The sequence below is a fragment of the Scyliorhinus canicula genome, chromosome 2 (assembly GCF_902713615.1).
Source record: "Scyliorhinus canicula chromosome 2, sScyCan1.1, whole genome shotgun sequence".
NCBI classification, from domain to species: domain Eukaryota; kingdom Metazoa; phylum Chordata; class Chondrichthyes; order Carcharhiniformes; family Scyliorhinidae; genus Scyliorhinus; species Scyliorhinus canicula.
The window spans coordinates 44,346,437-44,364,036 of NC_052147.1; the positions used below are offsets into that span (position 1 = coordinate 44,346,437).

The 17,600-nt window shown below is 46.7% G+C and overlaps 2 protein-coding genes across 8 annotated transcripts in view; one reads left to right on the plus strand and one right to left on the minus strand.

Annotated features, from left to right (window-relative positions):
- The window catches only part of slc25a47b (solute carrier family 25 member 47b), a 47,916-nt gene extending 37,156 nt beyond the window's left edge, over window positions 1-10,760 (minus strand). The window contains exon 1 of one of the 7 annotated variants that reach the window (XM_038776979.1): window positions 10,398-10,760. In XM_038776979.1, coding sequence (XP_038632907.1) covers window positions 10,398-10,434 — 37 coding nt within the window. In that variant the 5' untranslated portion in view covers window positions 10,435-10,760. The remainder of the gene's footprint in view (window positions 1-10,397) is intronic. The other 6 variants (XM_038776996.1, XM_038776953.1, XM_038776943.1 and 3 more) reach the window with 6 other exon arrangements.
- A 19-nt stretch (window positions 10,761-10,779) lies between these two features.
- The window catches only part of LOC119953087 (mitochondrial basic amino acids transporter), a 121,955-nt gene continuing 115,134 nt past the window's right edge, over window positions 10,780-17,600 (plus strand). The window contains exon 1 of the mRNA XM_038776931.1: window positions 10,780-10,900. The gene's annotated coding sequence lies outside the window, so the exon portion shown is untranslated. The remainder of the gene's footprint in view (window positions 10,901-17,600) is intronic.

Consider the following 17,600-nt stretch of genomic DNA (forward strand, 5'->3'; position numbering starts at 1 on the left):
ACAGGGCGTGTGGGTTAATGATGCACTCAAGTACTGTACACAGGGCTTGCGGGTAAATGATGCACACAAGTACTGTACACAGGGCTTGTGGGTTAATGATGCACACAAGTACTGTACACAGGGCGTGTGGGTTAATGATGCACTCAAGTACTGTACACAGGGCTTGTGGGTAAATGATGCACACAAGTACTGTACACAGGGCTTGTGGGTTAATGATGCACACAAGTACTGTACACAGGGCTTGTGGGTTAATGATGCACACAAGTACTGTACACAGGGCGTGTGGGTTACTGAGCTGGTGTGGGCAGCACGGTAGCATTGTGGATAGCACAAATGCTTCACAGCTCCAGGGTCCCAGGTTTGATTACGGCTTGGGTCACTGTCTGTGCGGAGTCTGCACATCCTCCCCGTGTGTGCGTGCGTTTCCTCCGGGTGCTCCGGTTTCCTACCACAGTCCAAAGATGTGCAGGTTAGGTGGATTGGCCATGATAAATTGCCCTTAGTGTCCAAAATTGCCCTTCGTGTTGGGTGGGGTTATGGGGATAGGGTGGAGGTGTTGATCTTGGGTAGGGTGCTCTTTCCAAGAGCCGGTGTAGACTCGATGGGCCGAATGGCCTCCTTCTGCACTGTAAATTCTATATCTATATGATGCACACAAGTACTGTGATCAGGGGTAAATATTGTGTTCTTTATTGTTAAATTGTATCAATTCTTTGGGCGGGATTTACTGTCTGTTCATGCCCACGGGAAATTCCGGTCCAACGCGATGCATGGGATTCCCTGCGACAGGGGTGCAGTCAACAGGAAATCCCATTGAACAAATAGATCCTGTTGGCTGGGTGGTCATTGAGGAGCTATTTGAGAGGGTCCCTGGTGGGGGCCACTTTGCTGGCAAGGAGTAGTAGGTGGCTAGTTAACGGAGTGGGGAGGGGGAGGGGCTGCAGCCTGTTGACCTGGTTGGGTGGGGTAGAATGGGCCTAACTATTTGTTTGTCTGGTGGGGGGATGGGGGCAGGGATGTGGCACCAGACAGTCTGTGAGCCTGGTTTTGGGGGGGGGGGGGGGGGGGGGGGGGTAGAAGGGGGGGGGGGGGGGTGGAACTAACAGTGACCAGGGGGTTTTCTTGGTATAACTTTAGGGATCAGCTGGTGCCCACTTTGGGGGGGGGGGGGGTTCTCCTTTTTTATCACTGGTGAACAAGAAATACTTGAGAATTGACTTCTTTGCTGTGTTTTCCCTGCTGTCCAGGGTAAAAAATGTGAAGTGTTCGCCATTGGTTATTTCAGACAAGCGCCACATTGGGTGAACTTGAAGTTGGAGGCGGGTCAGGCAGAGCGTACGAGTTGGAGGTTGGATATAGGGCTACTGGCGGATCTCGGGTTTTGTGTATAGGTTTCTTGGGTCATAAAGAAGCGTTGAAAGGAATGAGAAAGGGATGATTTCCCCTCTACGTGTGGGAGGCATTAAAGGCAGTGATCAGGGGGTAGATCGTCTTGTATAAGGTGCACATGGCTAGGGAGGCTAGGCAGGAGTGTCAGGGGCCGGTGGAAGAGATCCTGGAAGTGGCTAGGGAGTATGCAAGTGACCCCACTCCAGAGCTTTGGGAACATAGGAAGATGTAAATGCAGTTTGACCTGCTGTCCACAGACCGGGTGGTGCACCAGCTGCGGCGGGTAGAGGGGTAGCGTATGAGTATGGGGAGAAGGGTAGCGTCTTTTTGTTCATCTGTTAAGGCAGTAATAAGCTGCTAGAGAGATGTTGCAGGTGCGGGACCCGGGCGTGGGTTGGTGTCCACCCCAGAGAAGGTGTTCTGGGTTTATAAGATGTAGCCACCAGAGGATGAGCAGGGGATGGCAGAGTTCCCAGAGAGTATGGAGTTCCCCAGGGTGGAGGAAGAACTGTGGGGGAAGCTGGAAGCGCCTTTGGGGTTGGAGGAGGTTCACACGGCCTTGGGAAGATTCAGACAGGGAAGACACAGAGGCTAGATGGGTTCCCAGTAGAATTCTATCAGAAGTTCGCAGATCAGATGGCCCCCATTGGTGCTGGGGACGTTTAATGATTAATTGGCATGGTGTTCCCTCCTGAAGACATTGATGCAGGCGTCCAGTTCCCTTCTTCTGAAGAAGGCTAAGGACCGCATAGAGTCCGGATCGTACCAGCCGATCTCTCTGTTCAACGTAGACGCAAACTATTTGGCGTTAAGGTTGGAGTATTGTCTCCCAAAGGTTGTGGGGTAAGATCAGGCTTTGTAAGGGTGGGAAGCTGGCGTCCAGTGTGAGGCGGTTACGTATCCTGGTTCTCAAACCGGCGGTGGGGCCGGAACCACATCTATGGTCGCAGAAAATACTTCTGAATGGATTAAATGGAGCTATCTGTTTTCGTTTTTGGAGAAGTCTGGGTCGGTCCTTGGTTTGTTTCTTGAGTACAGCTGCCAGATGAGGCACCATCTGCTAATGTGTGAACTAACACCATGGCTTTGGGATCCTTTAGGCTGATTACGGGGACGAGACAGGGTTGTCCTATGTCTCCATTGTTGTTTGCGTTGGCGATCGAGCCATTGGCAATTGCCTCGAGGGCTTCGGACAAGTGGAGAGGAATTGTGGCGGAGCACAGGATGTTGTTTTGTGCTGAATATCTTTTGCTGTATATAAGGAACCTGGAGACAGTGATGGGGGAATATTAAAGAGGTTTGACTCCTTTTCGGGGTAGAAACTAAACGTTGGAAAGAGTGAGTATTTTGTGGTAGGGCCTCCGAGGAGAGGAACTGGGTTGGGAAGGCTGCTGTTTCATCTTACTGGGACGTGTTTCCGCTATCTACAATAATAATATAATAATCACTTATTGTCACAAGTAGGCTTCAATGAAGTTACTGTGAAAAGCCCCTAGTCGCCCCATTCTGGCGCCTGTTCGGGGAGGCCGGTACGGGAATTGAACCTGCATTACAAGCCAGCTATTTAGCCCACTGTGCTAAATTGAGGTTCCAGGTGGCATGGGATTGGGCACAACTCTGCAAATTGAATTTCGCTAACCTGGCGCATAGGGTTAGGGTGTAGGTACAGCGGTGGGTCGGCCTTCCATTGTTGCTGGCGGGCCAGGTTCAGGCTAATAAGATGAATATCTTGTAAAGATTCGTTTTTTTGTTTTAAAACCTCCCAATCTTTCTGCCTAAATGTTTTTGCAGGGGTTGGAGGGGCTCATAACAGGGTTCATATGGGGCGGGGAGAGCTTTGTGGAGGATGTGTTGCAGAGGGAGAAGCAGGTGGGGAGTTGGTGCTGCCAGAAGTTAGGTTTTATTATTGGAGGGCCAATTCGGAGAAGGTGCTGGATTGGTTTGGGGACTAGGAACTCACTTGGGTGCGGATGGAGTCAGAGTCGTGCTTAGAGGCACTGGTGACAGCATCTCTGTCATTTGCACCAGCGAAATATTCTTCGAATCCAGTGGTCAGCTCCACGTTAAAGATACGGCAGCAACTCTACCAACATGTTTTTAAACTGCAGGGAGTATTAAGGTAGGCCCATATCTGCAGGAACCGGCGAAAATGAATGCCACATTTGGGGGGTGGAAAGTAAGGGGTTGAAGAGGGTACAGAACTTATATTAGGAGGGTGGAGCTGAAGGAGAAAGCAAGACTTTGGGGAGGGGGAGGTGGACATGTTCAGGTGCGTGATTGGGTTCTGCGGGCTTTTTTGACATTCACAGAGACACCGACATCCACTTTGCTGGAAAGTGGGGTCGGAGGGGGGCAGCAGGAGTCGGAGGAGGGCAGCACCTCAGGACATATGGACAGATCATGGGGTGGAAGAGCAGGTTTTGGTTGAGGAGGTGAAGAGTGGCGGTGGGAGGAAGAGCTGGAACCCATTTTGGAGGAAGAAATGTAGAGCGAGTCCCTCCGAAGAGTGAACTCTTACGTTATTCTGTGTAAGTTTGAAAGCTTAAGGTGGTGTTCAGGGCACACCTCACCAAGGCTCAATTGTGTTGATTTTTGTGAGGCGGGCGAGGATAGGTGTGAGCGTGCTCAAGAAGACCTGTGAACCATATGCACATGTTCTGGTCCTTCCCCAAGTTGATGGTTTTTTGGGGGTCTTTTTTCAACACCCAATTCTGAACGTGGAGCTGGAGTTCTGTCCATTAGTAGTGATATTTGCGGACCAGCCGGAATAGAGGACGGGGTGGAGGCTGCTGCTTTCGTTTTCGCCTCGTTGTTGGCTTGGGGGCGGATTCTGCTGAGTTGGAGGAGCCCAGTGCCGCATCATGGCTAGGTGATTTGATGGAGTTTTTGTACGTAGAGTAGGTCAGGTTCACTGTGAGGGGGTCGATCAACGGTTTCTATCGTAGATGGTGGCCGTTCATTTACACTTTAAGGATCTAGTAGCTGTCAGCTGTCAATGGGGGGCGAGGGGGGGCAGGTGGCTAGGAGGGCTGTTCTAGGATTTCTTTTAGTGGGTTGTTATAGTTGTTGATACAAGTTTGTCTTTTTTCGCATTGATATATGTTTTACTGTGGTTTTGTTTATGTTTGTACAAATGTCAAAAGTTTAATAAAAACGTTTTCAAAAAAAAAAATCCCAGGAAGGCTTTATTTGACCACTGGGAGATTGATGCCGATTCCAGTAAATTCCTGACCATCCCAGCAGGGTTGGCAACCCTAAGTTCAGTTCTCTCTCTCTCTCAAGATTCTCACGAAAAGCCCATTCTGTCTCATCTGGTGTTAAACAGCACGGTAGCACTGTGGTTAGCACAGTTGCTTCACAGCTCCAGGGTCCCAGGTTCGATTCCCGGCTTGGGTCACCGTCTGCAGGTTCACCCAGTGGGTTTCCTCTGGGTGCTCCGGTTTCCTCCCACAGTTAGGTGGATTGGCCATGATAAATTTCCCTCAGTGTCCAAAAAGGTGAGATGGAGTTACTGGGATAGGGTGGAGGTATAGGCTTAGGTAGAATGATCTTTCCATGGGCTGTGCAAACTCGACAGGCCGAATGGCCTCCTTCTGTACGGTATATTCTATGATCTATGACAACAGCAGACACACCCGGGACTCCAAAATTAAAATTACCTTGCAGAGGTGAAATGGGCCTTTTCTTGACAGAAATGAGCAACCCAAATTCAACATGTCTTTGCTTAAAAAAGACTTGTTCATTTGGATATTCTTTGTTAAAAAAAATTGTGAATCCTTCCTGTGCAATCGAACACCTTTCCTCACATTCTATTCAGAATGGCAGCAATCAACTCTGGGCCCCAAAGTCAAATCAACATGAAATGGCAACACGAAATGATGTCAAACAGCACAGAGCAAAGATGTACGACATCAACACAAAGCGACATAAAATTGTAGCTGAAGACATAAACGGGGAACTGCAGCCCTAAAAACTACATGATTTTAAAATGAAATGACTTAAAGCAGGGCAACTTCAAGCAGGGACTTACAGAATCACAAAATGATTACAGCACAGAAGACCATTCAGCCCATTGTGTCAGCACTGGCTTTCTGAATAAACAATTCACTTCATACCATTCTCCCGCCTTCTCCCCATAACTCTCTACCATACTCTGGTAGTAAGTACATTCCAGATCCCAACCACTTGCTGCATGAAAAAGTTTTTCCTCATGTCGCCATTGCTTGTTTTGCTAATTACTTTCAATCTGTGTCCTCCCGTTCTCAATCCTTTCAGTTTTTCCTTTTCTACCCTGTCCAGACCGCTTATGATTTTTAATACCTCTACAAAACCTCTTCTAAGTTTTCTGTTCTTCAGGTCCCAACTTCTCTTTGCAACCAAGTTTCTTCATCCCTGGAACCATTCTGGTTAATCTTTTCTGCACTCTCTCCTAAGTGTATCTCCCAGACCGGATGTAATACTCCAGCTGAGGCTGAACCAGTGTTTCAAACAAGTTTAACATAACCTCTTTGCTCTTGCACTCGATATGCCTATTGATTAAGCTTAAGATGTTGTATGCTTTATTTAACCACTCTCTCAACTTAATAATAATCTTTATTGTCACAAGTAGGCTTACATTAACACTGCAATGAAGTTACTGTGAAAAGTTGTGAAGTCGCCACATTCCGGCACCTGTTCGGATAGACAGGAGAATTCAGAATGTCCAAATTACCCAACAGCATGTCTTTTGGGACTTGAGGAAACCAGAACACCCGGTGGAAACCCACGCAGACACAGGGAGAACGTGCAGACTCTGCAGACACAGTGACCCAAGCCGGGAATCAAACCTGGGACCTGGCGCTGTGAAGCAACAGTGCTAACCACTGTGCTGCTGAGCCGTCCGTACTTAACTTGTCACCTTCAATAACTTATGCACAGGCTTGGAGGGCCAAAGGGCATGTTCCTGTGCTGTATTTTCTTTGTTTGTTCTTTATATGCCCCTAGGTTCCTCTGCTCCTGCATCACTTTAGAATTGTTCCATTTATTTTATATTGTCTCTCCACGGTCTTCAGTTCTCCAAATTAAACTTGAACCGCAACTAATCAATGCCCTTTTGAAGTTCTACATGATCCTCCCCACAAATTAGTTTTGTATAATTTGCAAATTTTGCCCTGTACACCAATGTCTATGCCATTGAGATATCAGGATGAGCAAGGGTCCCAACGCTGACCGCTGGGGAACTTTACTACAAACCTCCCCGAGTCTCAGACCATCCATTAAGCACTACTCTTTGTTTCCTATCAGTCAGCCATTGTCATATCCATTTATCTTTCATTCCATGGGCTCCAACTTTGCTCACATATCTGTAATGCAGCACCATATCAAATGCCTTTTGGAAATCCATGTGCACCATATCAACAGCATTATCCTCATCAACTTCCAAAGCCTCTTCAAAACCCCCCAGCAAATTGGTTGACTATGATTTTCCCTCAACTTAATTAACCTGCTTTGTCCAAATTACTGGGTCTAGAAGTTTCCCCAGCCCCGAAGTTTCTGGGTTTATCTTTACACCTTCCAGGATTATTGAGCAAGATTCTGAAGCGGCTTGACAGAGTAGACAGTGAGAGGTTGTTTCTCCTAACTGGGGAATGTACAACATTGGTTAGAGTCACAGGATAAAGGGGATATTATTTAGAGGACTGATTGAGGAGAAACTTCCTCTCTCAAATGGCCGTGAATCTTTGGAATTGTCCATCTCTGAGAGTTGTAGATACTCCATAATTTAATATTAAGACAGATTTTCCATCTCCCAGGGACTCAAAGGATATGGGAAGTGGACAGGAAAGTGCAATGAAGGGAGAAAGAAGATCAGCGATGTTCATATTGAATGCAGAGGGGGTTAAAGGGCTCATGTTGTTGACTCCTTTTGATAAAGTCCCACATAAAAGGTTAGTGTGCAAAGTTAAAGCGCATAGGATTGGAGGTGACATACCCCCATGAAGGTGGCATGGATTGAAAATTGGTTAGCAGACAGGAAACAGAGTATTGAAATAAATGGGTATTTTTCAAAGTGGAAGGCAGAGACTTCTGGGTTCCCACAGCGATCAATGCTTGGGCCCCAGCTATTCACAATAATTTGGATGAGGAAACCAAAAGTAATATTTCCAGGTTTGCTGATGACACAATGCTTGGTGAGAATAGGTAGTGAGGAGGAGATTAAGAGGCTTCAAGGTGATTTAGACAAGTTGAGTGAGTAGACAAATACATGTCAAACGCAGTATAACATGGATAAATGGGAAGTTATCCACTTTGAATGAAGAAACAGAATGACAGTGATGAATTGGGAAATGTTGACATACAAAGGGACCTGGGTGTCCAAGTACACCAGTCATTGTAAGCAAGCATGTAGGTACAGCAGGCAGTTAGGAAGGCAAATGGTATGTTGGCCTTCATTACAAGAGGATGGAGTACCGGAGCAAAGATATCTTTACAGCAGATGTACGGGGCTTTGGTGAGACCACACTTCGGAGTATTGTGTGCAGTTTTGATCCCCTTATCTACTTGCCATAAAGGGAATGTAGCAAAGTTTCACCAGATTGATTCCTAGGGTGGCAGGATTGTCCGATTAGAAGAAATTGGATCGACTTGACCTGTATTCACTGGAATTTAGCACAATGAAAGGGAATCTCATTGAAACGTATAAAATTCTGACAGGTTTGGACAGACTGGAAGCAGGAATGTTTCCTCTGGCTGGGGTGTTGAGACCAAGGGGTCAAAGTCTCCGGATACAGGCCATTTAGGACTGAGTTGAGGAGAAATGTCATCACTCAGAGGATGATGAATATGTGGAATTCTCTATCGCAGAAGGCTGTGGAGGAAAAATCACTGAATATACTTAAGAAGGAAATGGATAGATTTCTGGACTCTAAAGGTGTCAACGGGTATGGAGAACAGGTATCGCCGAGCAGAAACTAGTAGCCAGGTTCAGCACGCACGAGGACAGCCTCAACCGGGATTTCAGGTTCATGTCACATTACATGCAACCCCCACCATATTGCCCGGGTTTGCAGAACCCTACTAACTGTTCTGACTTGAGACAATTCACAGCTCAATTATCTGTGATTATCCCTCACTCCACTCACACTTTGTACCTGTAAAGACTTATTTTCCTGTAAATGAAATGAATGAAAATGAAAATCGCTTATTGTCACAAGTAGGCTTCAAATGAAGTTACTGTGAAAAGCCCCGTCACCACATTCCGGCACCCGTTCAGGGAGGCTGGTACAGGAATTGAACCGTGCTGCTGGCTTACCTTGCTCTGCTTTAAAAGCCAGATATTTAGCCCAGTGTGCTAAACCAATCCCTAAAGATTTGCATTCCAACTATTCTTCATATTGAAATCATTATCTTGCAATTGTGTATCTGCCTCCATTTCACCTGATGAATGAGCAGCGCTCCGAAAGCTTGTGAATTCAAATAAACCTGTTAGACTTTAACCTGGCATTGTGAGACTTCTTACTGTGCCTGCCCCACTCCAGCACCGGCATCTCCACATCACGGGTATGGGAAAAGCATAGGAGTATGGTATTGAGATAGCGGATCAGCCATGATCATAATGAATAGTAGAGCAGGCTCGAAGGGCCGAATGGCATACACCTATGTTTCCCACTTGGATCACTCTCTGTGCGGAATCTGCACATTCTCCCCGTGTGCGTGGGTTTCCTCCGGGTGCTCCAGTTTCCTCCCACAGTCCAAAGTTGTGCAGGTTAGGTGGATTGGCCATGCCAAATTGCCCTTGGGTTAGATGGGGTTGCAGGGTTATAGGGATAGGGTGGAGGTGTGGGGTTAAGTAGGGTGCTCTTTCCAAGAACCGGTGCAGACTCAATGGACCGAATGGTGTCCTTCTGTATGTAAATTCTATGATTCTATGTTTCCTGCTCTTAATTCTTATGTTATCATGTAAGTCTATACTTAATTAGTGTCGGTGGTGATTGCACTCTGACATTTTAAAAATAAATTTAGAGTACCCAATTCATTTTTTCCAATTAAGGGACAATTTAGCGTGGCCAATCCACCTACCCTGCACATCTTTTGGGTTATCATAGAATTTACAGTGCAGAAGGAGGCCCATCGAGTCTGCACTGGCTCTTGGAAAGAGCACCCTACCCAAGGTCAACACCTCCACCCTATCCCCATAACCCAGTAACCCCACCTAACACAACACTAAGGGCAATTTTGGACACTAAGGGCAATTTATCATGGCCAATCCACCTAACCTGCACATCTTTGGACTGTGGGAGAAAACCAGAGCACCCGGAGGAAACCCACGCAAACTCAGGGAGAATGTGCAAACTCCACACGGACAGTGACCCAGAGCCAGGATCGAACCCGGAATCTCGGCTCTGTGAGGCAGCAGTGCTAACCCACTGTGCCACGGTGCTGCCCTATCTGACATGACCTCTCTGAGTACGCCATTTCTTGACAATACTTAAGATTTATCCTGAATTTCCACAACTCTTAATAGTAAATAACCTATCCAGCAGAAGTTTGTGAAATCCATTTTATACAACAGCATCTAAACGCCTCTCCCTGGAAGGAGGGCGCCAATAACAAAGGTGGTTTGTAGAAAGCTAAGAATCAATGCCATTTAGGGAAACTGTCCCTGAATCTTGACATTTACAAACTACAGTACAGATATAAATCATATCCACAGCCCTCACTGTGACCTTCAAATGTCAACGGTATCTAAATCAATCCAATCGCAAATAATTCCAAAACGTTTGTTCCATTCAGATTTCAAAATCAATAGGCTCTTCATTAACAAAAAAAACTATTTTAAGTTTAACATATTTACGCGAATCCATAAGAAAAGTTGAAATAATGACAAGAACGAATCAAAACTGGTGAATACTTTCCGCTTGTATATCAATTTAAAACTTTCTCATCTTGACAACAAACTAGTCTTTGAATAATAACTCCATGTGTAGATTAAAAGGGGCCTCTAACTCTGAAACACTGCTATTTCTTACCTGCAACCCACCCTGCTAAGAAGTCAAGTAAGTGCATTTCGTGCCAAATGTCACCTCCTTCTCCCCAACACTGGCGGGGTGATGGACTTTGGAGTTTATAACTGTCACACAAAGGCCTAACGACAGTGACAGTCCGACCAACTCCAGTTATGTAACACAGCTTGCGAGCATGGCAATAGACAGCCTTTCCAAGCGCTGCAGCATGAAGTGATTCCGAGAGACGGCGTAAACAACCTGGAATGCCCGACTGGCGGCGGAAATGGCCGAGTGTCGGGAGGAACGAACCCGCTGCGGGCGGAGATGCCCGACGGGAGGTGGGAAAAGCCCCGTGTGGACGGAAATACCCGACTGGGAGCGGAAGTGGCCGAACGTCGGGAGGCGATAACCCGCTGTGGGCGGATAAAACCCGCCCGACAGACGGCGAGAATAGCCGAGTGAGGGCCAATCCTGGGTCGACAATATGGCGGGACACGGTTTTCATATTTCGATGGGGAGGTCGATTGGTAATGAACCTAATTGTCAAAGCTAACAATGGCTGATCGGCGGCGGTATGAAAAAGATTAAATATCCACTGAGAAATAGAGAATTATTTACTGTTAAAAGCAAAATATTGCCGATGCTGGCATTTGTTTTAGATTCATTTATAGAATGTGATTGTCGCTTTATTGCCCATACCTAGTTGCCATGCAGAAGTGGTGGCGAGTTGCCTGCTTGAACCACTGCAGTCCGTGATGTAGGTACACCCATTCTGCTATTGGGGAGGGAGTTCCAGGATATTGCCTCAGTAATGGGGACATACACCCAAGTCAGGGTAATGAGTGACTTGGAGGGGAACATCCAGGTGGTGGGGTTCTCGGGTATCTGTTGCTCTTGTCCTTCTAGATGGTAGTGGCTTGGGTTTGGAAGGTGCTTTCTAAGGAACGTTGGTAAATTACTGCATCTTGTATATGGTATGTACTGGCTGCCATTGTTCATCACTAGTGGAGGGTTGAATGTTTGTGGAAGGGGTAGTAATCAATCAAGTGGGCTGCTTTGGCCTTGATGGTGTTGAGCTTGTTGAGTGTTGTGGGAGTGTGCAGCTCCCACAACACTCAACAAGCTCAACACCTCATTAACTAACCCCCTGACACCCCCCAAAGCCTGTCCACCATCTACAAGGTGCAAGTCGGGGATGGAATGGAATACTCTCCACTTGCCTGGATGATGCACTCATGCATGAGTGCATCATCCAGGCAAGTGGAGAGTATTCCATTCCATCCCTGACTTGCACCTTGTAGATGGTGGACAGGCTTTGGGGGGTGTCAGGGGGTTAGTTAATACTCGCTGTAGGATTCCTCTCCTTTGACCCATAGTATTAATATGGCTAGTCCAGTTCAGTTTCTGATCAATAGTAACCCCCAGGATGTTGATTGTGGAGGATTCAGCAATGGTGATGCCATTGAATGTCATGGAGCAGTGGTTAGATCCTCCCTTGTAGGTGATGGATTATTGTTTGATGTTTGTGCGGTGTGAATGCAACTTGCCACTTGTCAGCCTAATCCTGGATATTGTCCAAGTCTTGCTGCATTTGGACATGGACTGCTTCATTATCCTAAATGGTGCTGAACATTGTGCAATAATCTGCAAACAACCCCACTTCTGACCTTGTGATGGAAGGGAGATCATTCATGATTATTGAAGCAGCTGAAGATGGTTGGACATGGGGCACTACTCTGAGCAACTTGTGCAATAATGTCCTGGAGCGGAGATGATTGACCACAACCATCCTTCTTTCCACCAGGAATGACTCCAATCAATGGAGAATTTCCCCCTGATTCCCTTGACTCCAGTTTAGCTAGGGCTCCTAGATGCCACAGTTGGTCAAATGCTGCCTTGATGTCAAGTCACTCTTACTTCATCTCTAGTGTTCAGCTCTTTTGTCCATGTTTGAACTAAGGCTGTAATGAGGTCAGGAGCTGAGTCACTGGTGGAACCCAAACTGAGCATCTGTGAGCAGGTTATTGCTGAGTAACTGCCGCTTGACAGCGCCGTTGATGACTCCTTCCTTCACTTTGCTGATGATGGGAGAGTAGACTGATAGGGCGGTAATTGGCTGGGTTGGATTTGTCCTGTTTCTTCTGTACAGGACACACCTGGGCAAATTTCTGCATTGCCATATAGATTTTGGATTTGGGTTTGGTTTTCTTCCGGGACCTCTGATTCCTCCAATAGTCCAAAGATGTGCAGGATAGGTGGATTGGCCAGGCTAAATTGCTCCTTGGTGTCCAATAGGTACGGTGGGGTTACTGGGTTGCAGGGATAGGGTGGAGGTGTGGGGTAATGCAGGGGGCTCTTTCCAAGGGCCAGTTCAGACTCGATCGGCCAAATGGCCTCCGCTTGCACTGTAAGTTCTATTCTTCACCTTGCTTTCACCAGAGATAGCGTGACGCTCAGGTTAAATCACCATGAGTCAGCTCTTTCTCTCAACCGGGAGAGCAGCTTCTGGGACTGTGGAACATTTATATTTTATTCTGATTCTCGCCCTCAAGAAACTGTCATGTGGAGATGCCGGCGTTGGACTGGGGTGAGCACAGCAAGAAGTCTTACAACACCAGGTTAAAGTCCAACAGGTTTGTTTCAAACACGAGCTTTAGGAGCACTGCTCCAGCTGTGCTCCGAAAGCTCGTGTTTGAAACAAACCTGTTGGACTTTAACCTGGTGTTGTAAGACTTCTTACTGTGCTCAAGAAACTGATCCTCTGAAACTGGACCTGGACATACTGACCACGCCCTCTGGATGCCGCTTACGCCCCCAAGATACCGACCACACCCTGGATACTGACCACGCCCCCCTGGACGCAGGTCCACCCCCACTGGAACCTCCACCCTCCGAATACTGACCACGCCCCCTGGATACTAATCCCCCCCCCCAATCTAATCTCTGACCTCGCCCCCTGGACCATCTGATCCTACAGCGGCTGGCCTCGCCCCCTGGACCCAGGTCCTCCCGCTGGACCCGTACCTACAGGCTCCACCCCCTGGATCTCTGCCCCGAGTCACTGGCCCCGCCCCCTGGACCATCTGGTCCCATAGTGACTGGCCCCGCCCCCTGGACCATCTGGTCCCATATCGACTGGCCCCGCCCCCTGGACACGTCCTCCCACTGGACTCATATCGACTGGCCCCGCCCCCTGGACCATCTGGTCCCATAGTGGCTGGCCCCGCCCCCTGGACACGTCCTCCCACTGGACTCATACCGACTGGCTCCGCCCCCTGGTCCGCTGGGGGGCCCCCAGCCATTGGCCCCGCCCCTGGACCATCTGGTCCTTTAGCGGCTGGCTCCGCCCCCTGGACATTGGCCCCGCCCTAATGCCGCCGCTATCGGTTCAAGTCCGTCGCCCTCTACACCTACGTTTTCCTTAAAACGTTCGAGTCTTGACTAAAACAAAACAGCTGCAGATGTTTAAATCACTTTGGAAGTCAAATTTCCTGCTCTTGCAATTGCGGAGTAGTGTCTGTTTTACATTGACACCGCCCTCCAAGTGCGACCTTTATTCTCGTCGCAGTTATGGATTTCCGAGGTGATCATTTACTGTCCAGAATTTCCAGGCTGGTCTCTAGAACTGTGCAGTCGGGAAAAGGTGCGGTCGGTCTCTTACACGGCTGCTCTCTTTAGTAGATAGGCGTTCTTTGAGCAGCAAACATCCTGATATGGAAACACTCTAGTTATAACTAATCAGTGAAGAGTCAGCCACAAGAGACACCCAGTCAGGTAGTCAGCTTCTGGCTGCAATGTAATCCGATTTACGGTGGGATTCTCCTGCAGTGCGATTGATGTATGACTGCGGCAAGGCAGCGTTGCAATTCGTTCTGAAATATGGTTACGGTGGGCTAAGGTTAAAGTCTCGCCTGGTGCAATAAACAAGTTTGCGGTTAGGCAAACGTCGTTCAGATTGTATAAAATATGCTATTACGTTAATTTCAACTAACACACAATTTATGAATAAGATTTTTTTTAAAAATTGGCCAGAATAGGTTTTTAAACATTTTATTATCTGTTGGTTAACATTTTAATCTCGTCAAATTTTATATTCGTTATTTATCTGCATCACAGGTCACGTAATTTAATTTGAGCCCAGTTTGTTTGCATTCATTTTATTGTACAAATCTTTTCGAAGATCGACTTTAGTGATACCATTGCGTTTTTGAGTCAGTTACCGAAGCGAAATTAAGCAATGTATTTGATGTGGATGATCACAGAAGATAGCTTTTAAATCGAATAGCTCCAGGCTCTTATTTATCTTATGAAATTATTCTCAATTGTATCATTTACCTTGTAATGATAGACCTAATTGAATAAGCAAAAGCTATTGAAATCGAACCAAAACCTCAACCAATCGGCATTCCCTTTAAAGGCGGAATTACTGTAATGAACATGTGTTAAATCTCTAATAACAATTTGTCATAAAATGTCTAAATGACTGGCATAATGCAGTTTATATTGTGTGCTCCACATTTACATGCTGCTGTTCACATGATTATTGGATTTGTAGTCACGTGTAGAAGTACAGTGAAAAGTATTGTTCTATGTACAGTTCAGATGGATCATTCTGTACATGAAAAACATACGGTAAACATAAATACAAAATGTAAATACATAAGCAAAGGCATTGTCTGAAGCATACAGTAGTACTGTTAATTAGAGAAGATATGTGAAGAAATTAGATCAGAGGGTCGTTTAGGAGTCTGGTACCAGTGGGGAAGAAGCTGTTTTTGAATCTGTGAACATAGAACATAGAACAGTACAGCACGGAACAGGCCCTTCGGCCCTCGATGTTGTGCCGAGCCATGATCACCCTACTCAAACCCACGTATCCACCCTATACCCGTAACCCAACAACCCCCCCCCCCCCCCCTTAACCTTACCTTTTTAGGACACTACGGGCAATTTAGCATAGCCAATCCACCTAACCCGCACATCTTTGGACTGTGGGAGGAAACCGGAGCACCCAGAGGAAACCCACGCACACACGGGGAGGACGTGCAGACTCCGCACAGACAGTGACCCAGCCGGGAATCGAACCTGGGACCCTGGAGCTGTGAAGCATTTATGCTAACCACCATGCTACCGTGTTGCCCACAGGTGTTGCCAACCGTGTGTGTTCACAGACTTCTGTATCTCCTGTCTGATGGAAGAAGTTGGAAGAGTGAATACACTGGGTGGGAGGGGTCTTTGATGCTGCCCGCTTTCCCAAGGCAGTGGGAGGTGTAGTCAGAGTCTCTAATATGGGCAGCACAAATGGAGAGCATTGTGGCTTCATCGCGCCAGGGTCCCAGGTTCGATTCCCTGCTGGGTCACTGTCTGTGCTCTCGTTCTCCCCGTGTCTGCGTGGGTTTCCTCCGGGTGCTCCGGTTTCCTTCCACAGTCCAAAAAGATGTGCAGGCCATGATAAATTGCCCTTAGTCCAACAAGGCTAGGAGGGGTTATTGGGTTACGGGGATAGTGTGGAAGTGAGGGCTTAAGTGGGTCGGTGCAGATTCAATGGGCCGAATGGCCTCCTGCACTGTGTTCTGTATATGCCCATGAGATCCCCCTCTAAGCAGGCTTCTGTTGAAATGCAATTGTACCCATGTATTCATATTTATAGCTATGAAATGAGACATTACCCATGTGTATATGTCTGTCTGAGCGCAGAGGTGCTTTGTCTATGGCTCCTGTTGGTATCCAGGGAGTGTGTTGGAAGTATGAAAAAACCTGATTTATAATTAAATAGGTCACTTTTGTGAAATTGGTCTGCCAATGTGAGATTTGTTCTGTGATAAATTAGCCCTGTAACCATGGTGCCAAAAGTTACTAAGCTCTCTGGTGGAGCACTATTAAGTGTTCAGTCCCTCCCTATAGGTTAGTTCCTGAATTGATTTTCACTTTCCACTAACCTGGACTATGCCAGTGTGTTCCTGGTCACCCTCCTATTTATACCCTTCTAAACTTGGAAGTTATCAAAAAATCTTAGTTCTATGAGGCTTAGTTACCTGATTTGCATCGGCATTTGGATCAAGAAATGCCTTCATTTTGAAATTTAATGTTCTTGGCACTGCTGCCTCACAGCATGAGGGACCCAGGTTCAATTCCAACCTTAGGTGACTGTGTGGAGTTTTCACTTTCTCCCTTTGTCTATGTGAGGTCTTCTGCTGTGGTTTCCTCCCACAGTCCAAAGATGCTCAATTTAAGAGAATTGGCCATGCTACATTGCCTGATATACAGGTTAGGTGGGGTTACAAGAATAGGGTAGGGAAGTGGGGTTAGGTACTGGACCTAGGTAGGGTGCTGCACTGTAGGAATTCTCTAAATTACTCCTTCCCTATCTTGGTTTCTCCTCCACCCCACAAGCTTCTGAGATGACTGCAGTGAGCTAATTATAACGTCTTCCGCATTTTAATTGTTGCACCATTCATTAATCATTGTGCCTTCAGTTCTCAAGGCTCCAAGCTCTGGAATGTACTCCCTAAACCTCCCTGCTTCTCGATCTCTCTTTCTCCCTTTCAGACACTCCCTTTCAGACACTCCCTTTCAGACACTCCCTTTCAGACACTCCCTTTCAGACACTCCCTTTCAGACACTCCCTTTCAGACACACACTCACTTCTTTGACCGAACTTTTGGTCATCTGTCCCAATATTGACTTGCATGATTCAGTGTCTTATTCTGCTTTCTGGTGCTCCTGTGAAGCACCTTGGGATGATTTATTATGTTAACAATGTGATGTGACCATCAATTCACGAGACACGTGCTTTAGGATGTGAACAGTGGTGTTAATCAACTTACAACAGAGCCAGCCTGTAACACGAACTCCAGATGAACTGGTGGCTGGCTCTTCGGCATCATTCTTTATACGTCAGTCTAGGGCAGTGGTTCCCAACCTTTTTTTGGCCATGCCCCACCTAATCACCTCTAAAATCCTGATGCCCCCCCCCCCCCCATGTGGTGATATATAATTCTTATCATTTAAAAAGTGAACTCCGTTTCAGCTGAAGAAGCTTAAAACGCCAATACCTTGGTTTAAACAAGCTTCAAAAGAACATGGCATCCATGAAAAAGAAAAATGAAATAAACAAAAGACAGTTAAAGTTCTGAGCAAGAAATTACTAAAAAATTGTTTAAAAAAAGAAAAAAAAATTAAGTGGTATTAAAATAATAATAATGATAAATATGATAAAAGAGTATT